Here is a 15804-nt window from a genome sequence, read left to right as displayed (position 1 = left end):
TTTGTCCAACATCTGAACCCTCAACTTTTTATGATCGCCACAGTCTGTCGAGCTGCAGATAACAACCACGTCTCTCAGCCCTTCATATGATTATCATTTTAAAAAAAAAACACCATCCATCTCATCCAGGCCACTTTGGATGTATGAGATCAATGCAGAATCAATGCTAGATCAATGTTTATTAAAAGTTTTTTCATCACTGGCTCACGACACCCATACCCCCAAGTTCTAAAATGACACAATGTACGGTGAGCTTTCCGAGTTTTGTGGTTTTGCGGTTCTCCCTCCACGTCATCCTCATCACTTCTTGCATGATGCCTGACACATGACAAGCCTCACCTAACTGTCTGTGACTGTGACTGTGTGTCTCCGCCAGGGCGGCTCCATCCAGAACATCGAGTCTCAGCGCTGTCTGGAGCTGGTGGAGAGCCAACACACGGAATCCACTTTCCAGCTGGTCATTCAGGACTGCACCGATCAGAAATGGACCATCACCAACATCCTGACGGTGCTGCCACAGTGACGCCGCTGACGCCAGTCGAGAATCCTTCTCCGCGATGGACCAGTCCTAAGCAAAAAGATACAGCCAAAAAAAAGTTTTCCAGGCCCAAAAAAAGAAACGGAAAATGGGCCGGACTGCTCCAGTCGCAGATGGATGCGACACTTTTTTAATTCACAGGAGAACTTGCGCTTCATTGGCACATCAGTTAACTCATAACCGTTTTATATCAGCGATGATTCTTTAAAGCTCCCCCGCTGCAGCCCAATGAGCAGCGCAGTCCCCAGTTCCTGACGACGGGCTCGCGGAATCGCTCTGATGTGTCGCGGGTCCCGTGTGCCAGTTCATGAGAGGTGTCGCGCTGCCACGGCCTCAGCGCGCCGTCGCCGGAACAAATGGAGCGTGAACGGCTTTAATGTGTCCAGCAAATCAATCCCGGAAAATTCCAAATTTTTCCGAGGCAAATCGGCTGATTTCATTGCACAAGTCAGGCGGCAGAGACAGGTTCGGGTCTTTTTTATTTATTTATTTTTAAGTGCAATACAGAGGGAGAAAAAAAAAAAAAAAACAGTGGTTGTTGCGACGGAGTCTCTCCAGAGTTTCAGCCTGCGATTCGGAAGTCATCTTAGCGGAGGACGAGCTGTCAGCCGTGCCCGAATAATGCTTTTAGTTTGTCGGCACAGAGGCGAAGACGAGTCGGGTAAAAGTTTGGGGAATGAGGAAGTAGATCTACTCTGTTTTCGAGGCAAACAGGCAACAACTCTGCATTTCACTGATCTCAGAGCCGAGGGTCAGAGCTGGAGATGCTGCCGCAACCCACTCGGGCTCAGTCTGGGCTCATCCCTCACAGAAATGTTTTCCCGTCGAAGGCAGGAAACCTGAAGCCCTTCTGTGAGCGTGATGAATACAGAAGCAGCACGACGCCACCGAGCACGATCTGCCCTCGTCCATTCATTTAGTCTGGAGAAGTTGTTCAATGAGGCAAAAAGAGTCGAGAGGCCGTTGTGGGCGTTAGCGTGGGCGTGAATTGACTTAAACAGCTTGGGACATCCAAAAGTTTGATTCCTCTGCTGAGAAAATCCATTTTCTACCAGCACTTCTCTGGTCAACCAGTTCAGACAAGACAAAGAAGCATAACCACTCGCACCCACGGCCACGCGGACACAGGGAGAACATGCAAACTCCGCACAGAAAGATGAAGGAGTTGAGAGGTGGCCCTAATGTTTCCAAATTGTTATTGATTTTGATAGTGAGTAAAGATCTCTGTTAATAGCAACAGCCCGCTCCACTCTATTCCACCTTTTGGACAACTCTGATCCATAAGATTCAGTTTTCTTGTCTGCTAAAGAAAAATGAGGAAGTTCAGTTGGAAACAGAATAACTGCAACAAAGTCTAAATTTTGGTTTTTACACCATGTCTCCACATTGCATTAATGAACCACTACCCCAAAGAGTCTCATTTTCTAATTTTAGAAACTGGAGTCTAGAATTGAACTCATTCCCCCCCCCATTCCCCAAAAAAAGAAACTACACTGTCTCGGAGTTTCCAGAGTGCACCTTGTTCTTTGAGTCGGCACCTGATTTGCAGACCCCTGGTCTCCGTCTAAGACAGGCCGGGTCACGCGGCTGACACCGAGTCTTCCCAGTCCGCCGGTTTCTCTCGGACTGAAACAGGAAGCAGCGTGTTCTTTCGCCTCCTACGCAGTCAGGTCGAGCACCCCGCCGTGTGGGCTGGGGTCGTATTGAGCAGGAATAAAAATCAAGTGATGATTAACACAAGAGAACAAATGGACTGAATAATTTATGCTCTGTCCTCTTTAGCTGGTGGATCCAGCAGGGTTTGAGTTTCCGCTGCAGTTCGTCTCCCTTAAAACTCTGCTGCTGCTGCTGCTGCTGCTGTTGCTGCTGCTTCTTTCTTTCACCAAACACTTCATGCAACACTGTGTAGACACTTTCTTTTTGTTCTGTAAATGCATTGTTCCCTTCAAAGGTCGGAATCATGGGCATTTATTGGGTAATATCTCGGCAAAGTGGGTTGCGGGGAGGGGGAAAAAAAAACCTGTCATTTCCACTTACCTCAAATCCTAAAACCTTCTACCGAGAGCAGGAAAGACATTTCATTTAGCCCCAATTCCGGCTGTCTGGGCGTGTTTATTTTCGAGAGAAAAGTGCTGATTTGAACCGCGCGGATGCTACAGCAGAATTATTATTTGTTGTGCTTTGACACGCCTCCGAAAGTCGCACACTTGTTATTAGGCTTTGAATTAAATATAGCTGCTTTGCCAGTAAATCAAAGCCCCAACATTCAACAAACGCTATAAATAATTCAAGGCAAAAAGAGGACAAACCTATTTATTATTTACCTGCTTGTTATGTATTCAACATTGAGCTCTCTGTATTGGCAGCCCACTGGCGCTCCAGTAACGCAAGTGTGAAGGTGGCGAAACCACGGTGGGCTGAGACTGTGTGCGACTTCTATCGGCTACTGTGTAGCATCTCTTACCAAACTTTCTGTTGACTTTCTCTTCTGTTTGTGGCTCAGGTTTGTAGATCCTGAAATCTTTGACGTATCTCAATTTTTGGGAAACTGTTAATATATCAAGTCATTAAAAATGTCCAAGCTATTTTATTAGTGTATTTAAACTGGATATTTATATTTAAGAGCCAACAATAAATAAAAAGGATACTGAAATAAAGTTGTGCGACTCTTTCTTTGCAACCGCTAAATCCCTGAACCCCTTCAGTCAGCATGCAGAACACAGCGTAGCACATGAGACCACTCTGATGAAGATCACTAATGACCTTCTCATCGCTGCAAACTCCGGTTAAACCAGTGTCCTCATCCTCCTCGACCTCGCTGCTGCCTTTGACACCGTTTGCCACACTGTCCTCCTCAAACGCCTTTCTGACCTTGGCATCTCCGGCTGTGCACTGGCATTGTTTCAATCATACCTCTCAAACAGAATTTAGTTTGGCACCCTCCATGGCTCCTCCTCCGCCCCTGCCCTATAGTCAACCACGGCGTACCTCAAGGGTCCGTGCTTGGTCCCACTATCTTCACCACCTACCTGCTTCCCCATCGGCCAGATCATACACCGACACAGTCTCTACTTTCACTGCTATGCTGACGATACTGTGCTCTATCTCAGCACCTCACCATGCTCCCAGCTCCCCCCACAGACTCTGGTCAATATAATAGCAATAAGACTGAGCTCATGGTTGTGGCCCCCAAGTCACTGCTGCGGAAGGTTGGAGATCTCCTCATCACCGTTGATGGCTGTTCCATCAGACTAGCCTCTGAGGTCCGCAAGTTGGCTATCATATTTGACAATTTGACAATTTGTGGAGGCAGAACTGGTTTTCAACACAAGTTTTAACCCCAAAAACTTTCTTGTTCTTAGTTATAGTCTTACTAATTTAAGTAAACTATTTGCTGTCAGCACACACACACACTGGTTGCCACTGCTTTCTCTCTCCCACTCTCTCCATGCCCCCTCTTTTTTCCTCTCTTTCTTCTTCCATCACTCCCTGTTTCTCCATCTGGTCCGCCCACCCAAGACATCTGCGTGCCCAGTAAATAAATAAATTATTGTGGATCATGAACCAACCTGCCTGGCTTACACCTTATGCCCCCACTGGTTTCAAGCTCTCAGGGATTACAAAGACACTTAGAGCCATTCCTGCTTGACGTTACTGCCATACAGATACTGCCACAAGACATATAAACTGTAAATGTATCCAGAAGCAGAAGGGTACAAAATAATTAATCCCCAGGCAGCTGTCTGTGGTGACAAGCAGGCGGTTTGTCTTTAAAACATATTTCAAAATACCTGTGAGTTACGCCTGATTTCAAAATGGTTGCATCATCATCATCCAATAAGTCATCAGCGTGGGCGAGTGCAACTTATAGGACTTCGTTAAACTTGGAGGGAATGGGAGAAGAGCAGTTGTCACACTTTCTAGGCCTGTCACATCGTCTTAAGGCCCTTCTTTTTGTTGCGCTCCTCCGGTGTGCGAGTCCTAAATGAATCGTTTTGATGATTCCTTGATTCTTTAACTCATTCACCGAATGATCCCAGGCTGGCTATCTTTAACATGTCACGACTGTGCGACTGCCATTCCAGCATTTGCATAAATATTTCAAGTTAATGGCTGGGGAAATTATCAGCTGTGGTTTCATGTTTGAACTCAGCTGCCCCATTTTACTCTCTGCTTGGCAGAGCAGTGAATGGACAAACCGCTCAGTTTCCCACGCTAGGTAGCCCGGCCCCCTACTCGCAAAAATGAACGAATCACTCAGTCAACGCCGCATAGCAGCGTGTTGCTAAATCATACACACTGGATCAAGAAGTTGAATAGCACGGAGCTAATTTTATCAACCGTTGAAGGCTGTGTTGAAACATAGTTTGCCTTTTTCAGTAGAACACAACTGGGAATGTAGCTCATGAGAGAAGAGAGAGGCGTCAAAGTAAAACACTGAGCTAAACAGTAACGCCTGAACACCTCATGGGAAACTGCGTCAAGGTAATCAGCGTCTGGCTGTCAACAAAAAGTTAGAGAAAATGAATCACTCCGTCTGTTACATTATGAGCCCAAAGCTGTAGCGCTGTAGTGCTGTAAACGCCTCCACCGTTTACAGCAGTCAACTAACTGGACTCGCCGTGTAACAGAACAGGGATGCTCTGCACTTCTCAGCACAGTGACTCCCAAAAGCCTTATTTAACCTATGCACAGCTGTATTCCCATCTCCATCGGACCATGTAAAAGCTCTGAGGATGCAGGTCGCCACACGGAGGCAGAGCCATTTTCCTGAGTGTCTCCGAGTTTGGCATCATGAAACATGCATGAGATGGCTCTCTCTAAGCACCACTGACATCATTCCCGGTAATGCTGCTGTTTGCTCTCTACTGTCTCATAAAAGCCACCATTTGCATACGCACATAGGGCCATATTTTTAGATTTATGTCACCATTTTGTAACGAGACGACGAGACAAAAGTGGATTCTTGCCGTGATCCATGTCTTCCAAAGCACTTCGCTGAGTTGGAGGGAAGGCGATCTTCGTCAAAGTTTCAGGACTGTCTGTATTTGCACAGGTGGATGTGTTTCATCATCTAACGGAACGAGATGCACTGATAGCGTTTAATTACTATGATCATGACAAAGCTGTTTATGTGCTGATAATTTTAGCCTGTTTTAACTCAAACGGAACTAACTTTCTGACTGTTAATATCAATATCTATTAAAAGACCTATAATTCTAGAAAAGTAGCTAATTGTTTGACATTTGTGTAATTTACATGATTGATTTAAGACCTTTTTCAAAGCTTGTCACTCGAGACTGAACGGTAGCGTTCATCTTAATCCAGTGGACACTTGCCACTTAATACTTTTAAGTGCCTCCTTCAGCCGTGAAATTTCAGTACAACAGAAAGACAAGACGTATTCGGCTGCAAATGCCGAACAAAAAGTGTGATGGTCTAAATGCTCCGCAGTGCGTGAAAGTCAGAGGGAAGCGTTGCAGAGCGAAGAAATAAACAACAGCAACGTCTTTGTGGTGCAATCCGTCCGGCACAGTTCGGCTACACTGGGGGGCAGATGTGCGCGACTCTGCAGCCTCACAGCCCCTGAGAATAAACTAATTACCACCTCAAGGCAGCTGCCCACTGAAGACCCTGATGGACTCTCTCTTTCTTCCTCTGTCATTGCCCTCCCTGCTAAACCCTCCCTCTCCGTCCTTCTTCAACTCGAATGGGTCCTTTCCTCTCTTTAATTCACTTTTCCCCTGCTGTGTTCCCCCCTTTTTTAATAGATGCTATTATGAAGGGGATGCATCCACGCTAAACACAAATCCATCCTTTGATGCAGTCTTAAAGGATTACAGTGATGCGTGAGTATTCTCGGTCATCAAAATAGCTCGACGCTCTGTCTCCATGAGCAATAAAGCATTTCCACGGATGACTTGTCATAAAGAGACAGAAAAACGTGCACTGGATGTGTATTGTTTGCCCAAGTTACCGTGGACACCTCAAAAAACAGGCCTCATAGCGTCTCGTAGCCTCAAAGGCATTGTCAACCCGAGGCTTCCAGCGAGCCCATGAGATAACAAAAGCACACACATCTGCACAATGGCATCCTAGCGAAGGGCCGACATGGTGGCGGAAGCCAGCGGGGCCCTTGAGGAGAAGTGTAATGATGCAGCACTGACCTGTGCTCACACCTCATTGGCCCACACGTCCGGTGAGCGACAGCTCAGACGTCTCCAAAGGGCGCACTTCACCGGCACGTTAGCCAGGTGACCGCAGGAGCCTAATTGAAGGTCAGTGCTTCATTGGATCTGTGCCTGTCCATCAACTCGTAGCATTAGCTCCCCTTTTTATCTTTCTTTTTGCCAGAGGAATGTGTTTACCGTGAGGAAAGGAGGGGACGGGGGGAGGCGGGGCGAGAATGGGCAAGAAAAAAGCAGAAGTGAAGATGACAAGGGGTGCAGAAATAGGAGGGAAGGGTTTGAGAGAGACGGATTAAGGGTCTACAGGAGACAAGTCAGGTACGAGCAGCCCTTGAGGATCTGATTATGAGATTAAGCAGGAAAAGCTGCATCAGCATAAAAAAAAGAACTCTCTCCTGGCAAAAATAAAACACAAACTCTTGTTTCTGGCTGGATAATATCTGCACTCAGGAAGGAGACCCGACATAGCCCAGAATGGAATAACATTAAGTCCTCATTCAATTCCACTAAAACAATCTTTTCTGGGGATGACTTCCTGTCGGATGCACAAAGGCAACTCAAGAATACATTATCTTAGCTTTTTGTTCTAATTCTGCGTGCTGTGCTGAGATAAGGCTTCCTGCATTCGCTATCCCTACAGTTAGTGCAAACTCAAAGTATGCCTGCTGAGTCCTGGGCTAGAGTGGACTCCAACAAAGGAGTTGAGATAGTAAAATGTGAAAAATGAAGAATTTCGCTTGCAGAGTGGAAAAACGGGGATGGGTAATGTGAAGTTGCCAAGGACTTTGTGAGTCGGCCAGTGGTAATTAGACGATGAATAAAATCCTTCTCCCAAAGCCTCTCCAAAGGTGTGTGCTGTTGATGGATTTTATCTGTCATTTAGAATAGAAGAATAGGATCTGTTCACAGTGACAGCTTCCTAAAAATAGCGAAAGTGAAGGAGATGTCAAATAACAGCAGAGGACTGTGAAGCCTTGTCAAGTCTGCCACCACTCATCACTTCTAGACACGTCCCTTTAATACAAACCAGGGGAACAAAACCAAAAACCAGAGCTCAGCGTGGCCCACAGATTAATCACTGAGACTCATTGATTTTGTGCACAGATCGACAGCTCAGAGCGGGTCAACAGAGTTGCTTGTTTTTTCTTGAAGAGCTGTCGAATATCACAGGAAGAAGTTGGCTTGATGGACAATGTGTCCGAAGGCACCGTGCAGATAGAGGCTCCCTCAGCCCTCCTGCCGGCGAGGCTCCATTCGTGACTCCTTCTGCCGTTTGTAGAGATGCCAGCACGAAAGGGAACTGCTGTGACCTGTATGTACAAGAGACTTTTTCAAAAGATGTCCCGTGAAGACAGAAAACACAAATCATGAATAAATATAATTTGCAAACAATCCTCAGACTAGGGCACTCAACCATGAAGGTCTCACAGCCCAAAGGCAATTCGAGGCTGCATCGCTGATGTGACGCCTAGATTATCATTTGTGGTGACAGCAGAGAGATTAAGTTGCAAATAAGTGTTGCTGGTGCTGCAGCAGTCCTGATCTGCACACTCCTTGCTATCTGCTGACGCTGACACTAGAGGCTTCTTTGGATCAGATGATGAAACATTCGAAGGCCACTCTGAGCAATGACTTCAAACCGAGACTGTCCTCAGTTACTGGACTGCGCCACAAGCCAGTGACGTCAAACCATCAGACCGAGACAGTGAGTCACGCAGTCATGCTTGAGTCAGCATCAACTCGACATGTACAACCGATTGATTCCATGCATCACTCCGGGTGCAACACAGATTTGATTTCTATTTTTCCTCGCTGAGAGAAATCTTTGGAGGTTATAACAAAGAGCAATGGATTTTCATCTACTTGTGCGTGTGTTAGTTCTGGGTTAGCGTGTGACTTCCTATCACTAGAGAACAACAGGAAAACCAAGGATGTATTTCATGCTCCGTCATTTTCAATCAGTTTTGGTCTCTGTAAGCACTATCTTGACTTGTCACAAATATTTTCAACACATCATACTACGTCCTTAAAGCAATGTTATTTGTTTGGTAATATTTCACTAATGATGGAAATAAACTTACCTATGTCAGGAATTCTGTGTTGGAAGTGTTTAGATTATTTCTTAGTTGTAACAATGCTTCTTGGCAATCTGAAATTCAACTATTTTCGTTACTGATACTTTGAGTAGATAATGTGCTATTGCCTCCCCGAGAATAAAATAGCATTACCACGTGAACTGTTGCTATTCTGCTCAGGATTAATCCTTCATGATTATCAGTTATCTCTTAATTCTGCCATGATTATCACATTCAATGGCTTGAAACCAACTGAGACTTGCATATTATGGCCTTTCAATTTATTTCCCTTCATCATTTCAGATAATTGTCATTAACAATGTTGGATTTTACTTGAAAATTGTTAAGGGTATTTTCAGACAATGGCTGACAATATTTATTTTAACATCTGGGTGTAACAATAAATATGGCTTTGATAATATGGACCTGGCGACTTGTCCAGGCTGTCCCCCTGCCTTTGCCCTAAGACAGCTGGGATAGGCTCCAGCAGACCCCCGTGACCCTGAATAGGAATAAGCGGGTATAGAAGATGAATGAATGAATGAATGAATAATATTGATCCATAGCCTCAAGGGAACCTCAAGGGATAACATTTTTATTTTTTATTTTATTTTATTTTATTGCTCCAGCGCCAGCTCTGAATCACAAATTTACTTTCCACTTCAAAACCAAGAGCAACCATCAGCAAAAAGGCTTGATCATTTCAGTTGCTGTAGAGTGCATTACATTTTGGCTCAATGTCATCCTCCTCCATCATTCAGCCCTGCAGCTCTGTGATATGTCTCAAATATGATCAATACTTCTTAATAGATTAATTCAAAACAACAAAGAAAAAGAAAAAACATCGCAAAGGTTTTGCAAACTGTTGCATTCAAAGTCTGGCAGTCAGGAAGTAAAAATGTTATTAGAAGGTCAGGTCATGTTTAGAGCAGTGGGATAGCTGATGTAAAGCACATTGGGGCCTTGCCAAGAAAGTCTCAGAGCAATATCTTCAGCCACATGGTAGCGGGAATGTATTTTGCAGCAAATGATTTGAGCTATCTAACATGGCTACCAGCTGCTGGGAAATCTGGTTAAGTGTGTCCATGGAGACTGAATGACACACAAACTGATGTGAAATTCGCTTAAAAAGAATCTCTTCGAGGGTTTTCCACTTAATCAAATCTGCTCTTCATCCCACAGTTGTTGTTGTTGTTGTTTCTGCTGCTGTTGTTGTCGTCATCGTCATCAGCGTCACTGGAAAATATTGCAGTATAGGTCAAACCTCAACGATGTCCATTCGTTCTACTCATAAAGCAATTAATCAAAAGATAGGTGATAAATATCACAGTGTAACTGACTCTCGATGTGCAAGTATATTTGGCTGTGGGCCGAATAGAAAAGTACAACACTGCCACCAAGTAGCCAGTTGTGGAAATAACATTCGGTAGTTTAAAACTGTAAAAACATTTCCCCTGGTATGCAATGTTCCTCAAAGTGATGCGGTTACTCTCAGCAAAAAGGGAAATTTTGATTTAGTATAGTCTTCTTTTCTTTTTCTTTTTTCCCCTTTTTTTGCAAACACGCGGAACCTTTAAGCGGAACCATTGAGGACTTCGCATGACTTCACAGGAAACCGACGCGTTTAGGGGTTGGACAGATCAGATTCGCCTCAGCGACTTCCGGTTGGGGAGTGTTTGCTAGCTGTTTGCACCGTCTCGGTCATGTTTCGAAATGTTTTGGGAAGGTTGGTGACAGGAACGACTCGTGTTCATCGTTATGCGAAAAGCGCACCGGTAAACCAGAGGACAGCTGTCGCCTCTGTGCGGGCCAGAGGTCTTTCGGACGTGACTGACGAGGTGTCGCAGCCGTTTGACACCTTCCTGCTGGAGGTCTTGGTGTGTCCGCTGTCCAAGAAGAGACTGAGGTGAGACGCACACTGGGTCAAAACACGTATGGTTCCGGTGACTGTAAGCGCCAATTTGCAGAAATGATCTGAATAGGATAAAAACGAATTTTTGTTTCTAGCAGAAGTTTTACAATATATAATGATATAAATTTCACATTTTTAACCATGAGAGTGCGCTCTTAACTGTCACGGACCCGGAAATGTATTCGGTTGTTTTTCTGCCGAACTTAATTGCTGTGTCGTCGTCTACTTTGTTTCCCTGAATGGAACATATTGCATGTCTCATTTTGATATGGTTTACATATGAGCCTTTGTTTACGTTCGGTTTTGTTGTCTCGAAGATTAGATTTACCCAACTCCTAACAAAAGTCTAATTGAATAGTCCGTACAGTGTCGTGTATAGCCAACATTGTCATCATTTTGCAGTGATCTTACTGTTGTGACTTTCCAAGTGGGGTCGACAGTGACCGTAATTCAACAGCAGCTGTTCCCCTCGAGGTGGATTGCTCCACCCAATCATCTGCCTCATTGACCCCCCTTTGACATGTTCGAACCATCTCAGTCTGGCCCCTTTTTTTTTCTTCTTCTTTTTTCTCTTAAATCCTCGAAACATCTTATCATGCTTGTCCCTCTGATTTACTCATTCCCGATCCAATCCATCCTGGTCATTCCCAAATATTAGCTCAACATTCTGATGTTAGCGACCTCCTGCCCTGCCCTCTGTATGTTCCTCAGCGCCTCTGCCCCAAAACAAGACACCAACCATGACTACTCTCACCACTGTGTTGTCCACCATTCCTTTCAGTCTTTCTGACCCACACACATCACACATCACACATCACACGTGAGACCAGCTGTTGCTGCCTTCTTGCAAAATAGGAAGTAATTAACCTAGTTCTTGAAATGCTTTGCATTTTAAATTGTGCCAACCGGTGGGTGCTGTGGGAATTATGACACTTTCTTTATGCTTTCATCTTGTCAACAAAATCTTTTTTGTATCAAAAGTGACGTTTGCTCCTCCTGCCCCTCTGCAGGTACGAGGCTGCGACCAACGAGCTGATCAATGAGGAGCTTGGTATCGCTTATCCCATCATTGGTGGCATCCCTTGCATGATCCCTCAGGAAGCCAGGCTCATACAGAAAGACGCAGATACCTCGGCCACACCGACAGAGCAGTAGAAGCCTTTTTAGCCGGACACATTTTACATGCCAAGCAAGACTTTGCACCTGGTTTTTATCTCATTCTTACAATTCAAGCCACCAGTCAAGAATCAGCCATGCTCTCCCTGTCCATGATGGTGGGACTCATCCCGATAGTCTCCCTCTTCGGTTTGTTCTACTCGGCCTCAGTGGAGGAGAACTTCCCTCAAGGTTGCACCAGCAGCAGCAGTCTGTGTTTCTACAGCCTGCTGCTGCCGGTCACCATCCCAGTCTACGTCTTCTTCCACCTGTGGAGCTGGATGGGGATCAAGCTATTCAGACACAACTAGACTGCTCAGTTACATTTAGTAAAATATCTATATAATATATACATGTATTTCTCAAAGCTTCTCAGTGTAACTGTGCAGGGTCTAATCTGTGTTGTAGGGGCATTTGTTTCCTGACCAAGTAAATAAACATGATTAACTTTTACATGAAGGTATTCATTTTGCAATTATTTCTTCTCAGACGTTTGTTGAGGGCATGATTTGATTGAAAGACAACAGAAATGGACTAGTGAGTTTACAGAGCATTTCAGGCACTGGAATTCTTAACTTCCTGTCAACTCACGTTCATTTTTGGATTTTTCTTTTTTCTTTTTTTTCCTGTTCACTTACAAAATAGTTCAGACCATTTCTTCATTTGAATGTCCAGGATACAGCATCTAATTTTAAATTTCATTTGTAAGACAAAAAGAGTGTCTTTGCGAGGCGACCAAGCATTAGATCGTCACTAGCTGAGCACAGCTGTCTGCACAATGACACACGAGAGGCTCAAGGTCATCTTCTTTGTCTTTATATCTTGTTTAAACTAGCAGTTACTGCCTTTACACTAAAACTTCACTGACTAATTATTGGCTAAATTATTTCAAAAAAAGCACATTTAGGTCCGTAAACTACTTCACGTTTATCATAAATAAACAACATGACTGAAGCACTTATTTCAGCGACACAGACATGGAACCAAATAACCAACATTTTTGTCATCTTAACCAACACTAATGTAGAACGAGAATATTCTCTAGAGCAGTGCACAAACTGGGTGGACTCTCTGAACCAACCACAACGTGGTGACTTCAAGGTCATTAAGTTGATGCATAGCTACCGCTGAGGACATAGAGTGGTGTCACTTCCTGGTTGTCACGCCTCTGGCCAAATCGAGTCTCATCAGCGGAGACTCCGGCCGGGGTGACTGTCTGGTGCCTTTTGTCTTGAAGAAGAAGCACTCATTCAGTCTCGTCTGGACTGCCTTGACCTAAAAAAAAAAAAAAAAAAGAAGAAGAAGAAAGAAAATTATGATTTACATGAGTACGGAAACACTAATGTAGAAAACAATTCATCGATTGCCAATCAAAAAGAACACCAAGCCCCCAGTAAGTATTTCTTTCTTTTCTGCTGATTCTCTTCTACTGTTATGGCTGTGCCATTTTTGCAACTCAATTAGGATTTATTTTTTTTCCCAATACTGAAGAAAACAATGGAACCAATCTCAGAAGGGTAGCTTTTATGGGACAAATATATTGAGCTGGCAGACTGAACCATTTGTTAACCAGAGTGTGGACAGCTGCTGTCTGTCTCACCTGAGCCAGCTCCAGCTTGCCACCACCAAGTCTACCAGGAGGCTCGTTGTCTTCCCCGGAGGTCGTCTCCGCAGACTTGAGCTCTGAATCAGACTGCAGGCTCAAGGTCATCTCGCTTTTACGTCCGGCTTCCCCTCTCGACGCGCACGCCGCCCTCCTGGCCCTGTGTGGCAGGGTCAGATCCAGCGGCTTCGGCGACTCCGCGTCTGCCCCCGCGCCTTGTCTGCGGCAGAAGCGGCGGTAGGAGGAGAGCTCGGCAGTGAAGAAGTTCTCCGTCTGCGTGGAGGTGCTCGTCAGGGTCTTTCGGCTCACGACGTAGAACAGTTTCTTCGACTCTACGGCCTGCGGGGAGGGAGGCACGACCCATGACTGGACCCCGGGGCTTCTCGAACTGGAGATTTTACAAACGGGAGATGATGATTCCACCTCTTTAGGAAGAGTCGATCCGATTCTGGTCGTCTGTGTCACGGTTTCCTCGTTCTTCTGTTTGTCCGGCTCCTCTCCTACTTTTTTCTTTGGTTTACTCGCGCGCCTGTAGACTTGCGGGCGCTCAGGACGGCCTTGGGGCAACAGCGACAAGCCCCACAGCGTAAACGGCGGCGGGATGGCAACAGAGTCTGTGTCACTGGTCTCCCCGCTGGAGGCCTCCGGAGACGGGGCTCTGAACGTCTTCTGGGTGATGAACAGGTCCTGGCTGTTGATGTCCTGGCTGTTGCTCTGGGAGTCGTTGTCCTGCGTCTGGCCCTGGTCTCCTCCGCTCTTGAGCAGGATGCTCTTTGTCGGACACAGCGGAGAGGAGGCGGGAAGTTTGGGCCGCTTGATGCGGACTGCGCACGGTGACAGGTCAAACTCCACTCTCTTTTTCTTTTTCGACGGTCGGGCGACAGGATCGGGCTGCAGATTGTGGCTGCTGTAAGCAGCTGGCGGCTCCATCTGCGCCACGGGACTTTCCACAGGAACACTGGCCTGAGTCAAGACGGCACCCGCGAGTTGTTCACCGACCGTTTTCTTTTTCTTCTTTTTCTCCTTTTTCTTGTCTTTTTTAAAGATTCCTCTCGTCGTTGCATCTTTACATTTGGAGCTTTTCTTCTTCCTTTTCTCCTGGTTCTCCTCTGCTTTCATGGCTGTGTCATTACATTTGGAGCTTTTCTTCTTCCTTTTCTTCTGGTTCTCCTCTGCTTTCATGGCTGTGTCATTTTCACAGCTCAATTTGGATCTCCTTGTTCTTTTTCTTTTTCCAGAACATGCCCCACACTCCCAAAGGAAATCGAGCTTCTCACCGTCACTCATTGGTCTGTTCGATGGAGAGAGGTCCTGTTATTTCAAGTTACTTTCACAAATTAATATGCTACTCAGTTACATACTATGTAGTACTAAATGGGGCTGGCATTCATTTGATTAATTGTCTGAGAGGGTTTTAAAATTTTTACCTCTACTTGGGAACAGCGGTAATGTTTTAATCACGCGTGTGCAACCTGGGTCATACACGCTGCTCACTGGTTACTGACGCCATACACGCTGACGCACAAATAGTCTGCACGTTACCTCAAGCTCAGTCGGCGATGTTATTTAACGTCATTAGTGTGGCTATTTAAGGTGTAATTTCAGGTAACTCTTGTTGCCGCCTGCATACTTCGACTTTTCCGACAGTAGAAATGAGTTCCAGGGGGGAGGGGGGGTGAAAATTGAATGAGCAATTACCGTAGTTACTGTACCTGTGAGCTTGATATTCTCCGTGGCTCACACGGAGCAGCTTCTTGCGACTACGCTGATCTACCTTGTCACCGTTTTGGAGAAGTATGTAAGGGTATTATTTCAATATGTCCGTCTAATGTTAGGTTACGCTTAAAGTTAGTTCTACATCACGGTTTGATCCATCCGCGGCCCAGTAGCAACTAATTCAACTTCAAAGTGACCGCTCTGTTGCGTTCAGGTGCTGCCTTGTTGGCTCCGGAAACATTGGGGAAGAATTATGTCTGTGAATGTCATTAAATTCAGATTAACTCCAGCGTGTATATACGTTGTGTTTTCCAATACATTTGAATTAAAGGTTTAGTCCCCCTGGTTTACAACCTGGGGGGGGGGGGGGGGGGGGGGATGTAGAATTTTTCGCGATACGTTTAGAATCTGTAGTTTCTCACAACTGCAAAAAGCCAACTTAACGAGGTTCTATGATGTCCTCAGGTCACGTTGACATTTATGTACCTTTTCAAGGTTGACCACGAGATGTCGCACTTTACCAAACGCTGCCGAGACAAATCCGCATCCAAACTTGCCATGAGGTACCTGTGTAAAAAGGGACAAAAACTAAATAAAGAAAATGAAATATATTTTTT

General features: G+C 45.3%; 3 protein-coding genes across 3 annotated transcripts in view; 2 read left to right on the top strand and 1 right to left on the bottom strand.

Moving 5' to 3' along the window:
- The window catches only part of galnt18a (UDP-N-acetyl-alpha-D-galactosamine:polypeptide N-acetylgalactosaminyltransferase 18a), a 121721-nt gene extending 120033 nt beyond the window's left edge, over window positions 1-1688 (top strand). The window contains exon 11 of the mRNA XM_076042753.1: window positions 377-1688. Within this exon, the coding sequence (XP_075898868.1) occupies window positions 377-523 (147 nt within the window). The 3' untranslated portion in view covers window positions 524-1688. The remainder of the gene's footprint in view (window positions 1-376) is intronic.
- An 8751-nt stretch (window positions 1689-10439) lies between these two features.
- pyurf (PIGY upstream open reading frame) lies at window positions 10440-12013 on the top strand. Its single transcript, XM_076042789.1, has 2 exons — window positions 10440-10707; window positions 11724-12013. The coding sequence occupies exons 1-2, from the start codon at window positions 10505-10507 to the stop codon at window positions 11866-11868; spliced, it is 348 nt and encodes a 115-aa protein (XP_075898904.1). The 5' UTR covers window positions 10440-10504; the 3' UTR covers window positions 11869-12013.
- A 685-nt stretch (window positions 12014-12698) lies between these two features.
- LOC142899305 (uncharacterized) lies at window positions 12699-14841 on the bottom strand. The gene is made up of 2 exons (XM_076042845.1): window positions 13469-14841; window positions 12699-13143 (listed from the first exon to the last, which is right to left on the bottom strand). Exons 1-2 carry the CDS (start codon window positions 14756-14758, stop codon window positions 13015-13017), a joined length of 1419 nt encoding a protein of 472 aa, XP_075898960.1. The 5' UTR covers window positions 14759-14841; the 3' UTR covers window positions 12699-13014.
- Window positions 14842-15804: the final 963 nt, after the last annotated feature.

The sequence above is a fragment of the Nelusetta ayraudi genome, unplaced genomic scaffold (genome assembly GCF_046127955.1).
Source record: "Nelusetta ayraudi isolate G7.1 ecotype Tasmania unplaced genomic scaffold, CSIRO-AGI_Nayr_v1 ptg000071l, whole genome shotgun sequence".
Classification (NCBI taxonomy): domain Eukaryota; kingdom Metazoa; phylum Chordata; class Actinopteri; order Tetraodontiformes; family Monacanthidae; genus Nelusetta; species Nelusetta ayraudi.
The sequence above is the reverse complement of the archived record's forward strand: the minus strand, read 5'-3'. Positions and strand labels throughout refer to the sequence as shown.

Coding starts and splice junctions, on each gene's coding strand:
- LOC142899305 (XM_076042845.1), bottom strand. CDS start 14,758: ATGAGTGACGGTGAGAAGCTCGATTTCCTTTGGGAGTGTGGGGCATGT. Junction 13,144..13,468: donor GCAAGCTGGAGCTGGCTCAG/GTGAGACAGACA, acceptor TTTTTTTTTTAG/GTCAAGGCAGTCCAGACGAG.
- pyurf (XM_076042789.1), top strand. CDS start 10,505: ATGTTTCGAAATGTTTTGGGAAGGTTGGTGACAGGAACGACTCGTGTT. Junction 10,708..11,723: donor CTGTCCAAGAAGAGACTGAG/GTGAGACGCACA, acceptor GCCCCTCTGCAG/GTACGAGGCTGCGACCAACG.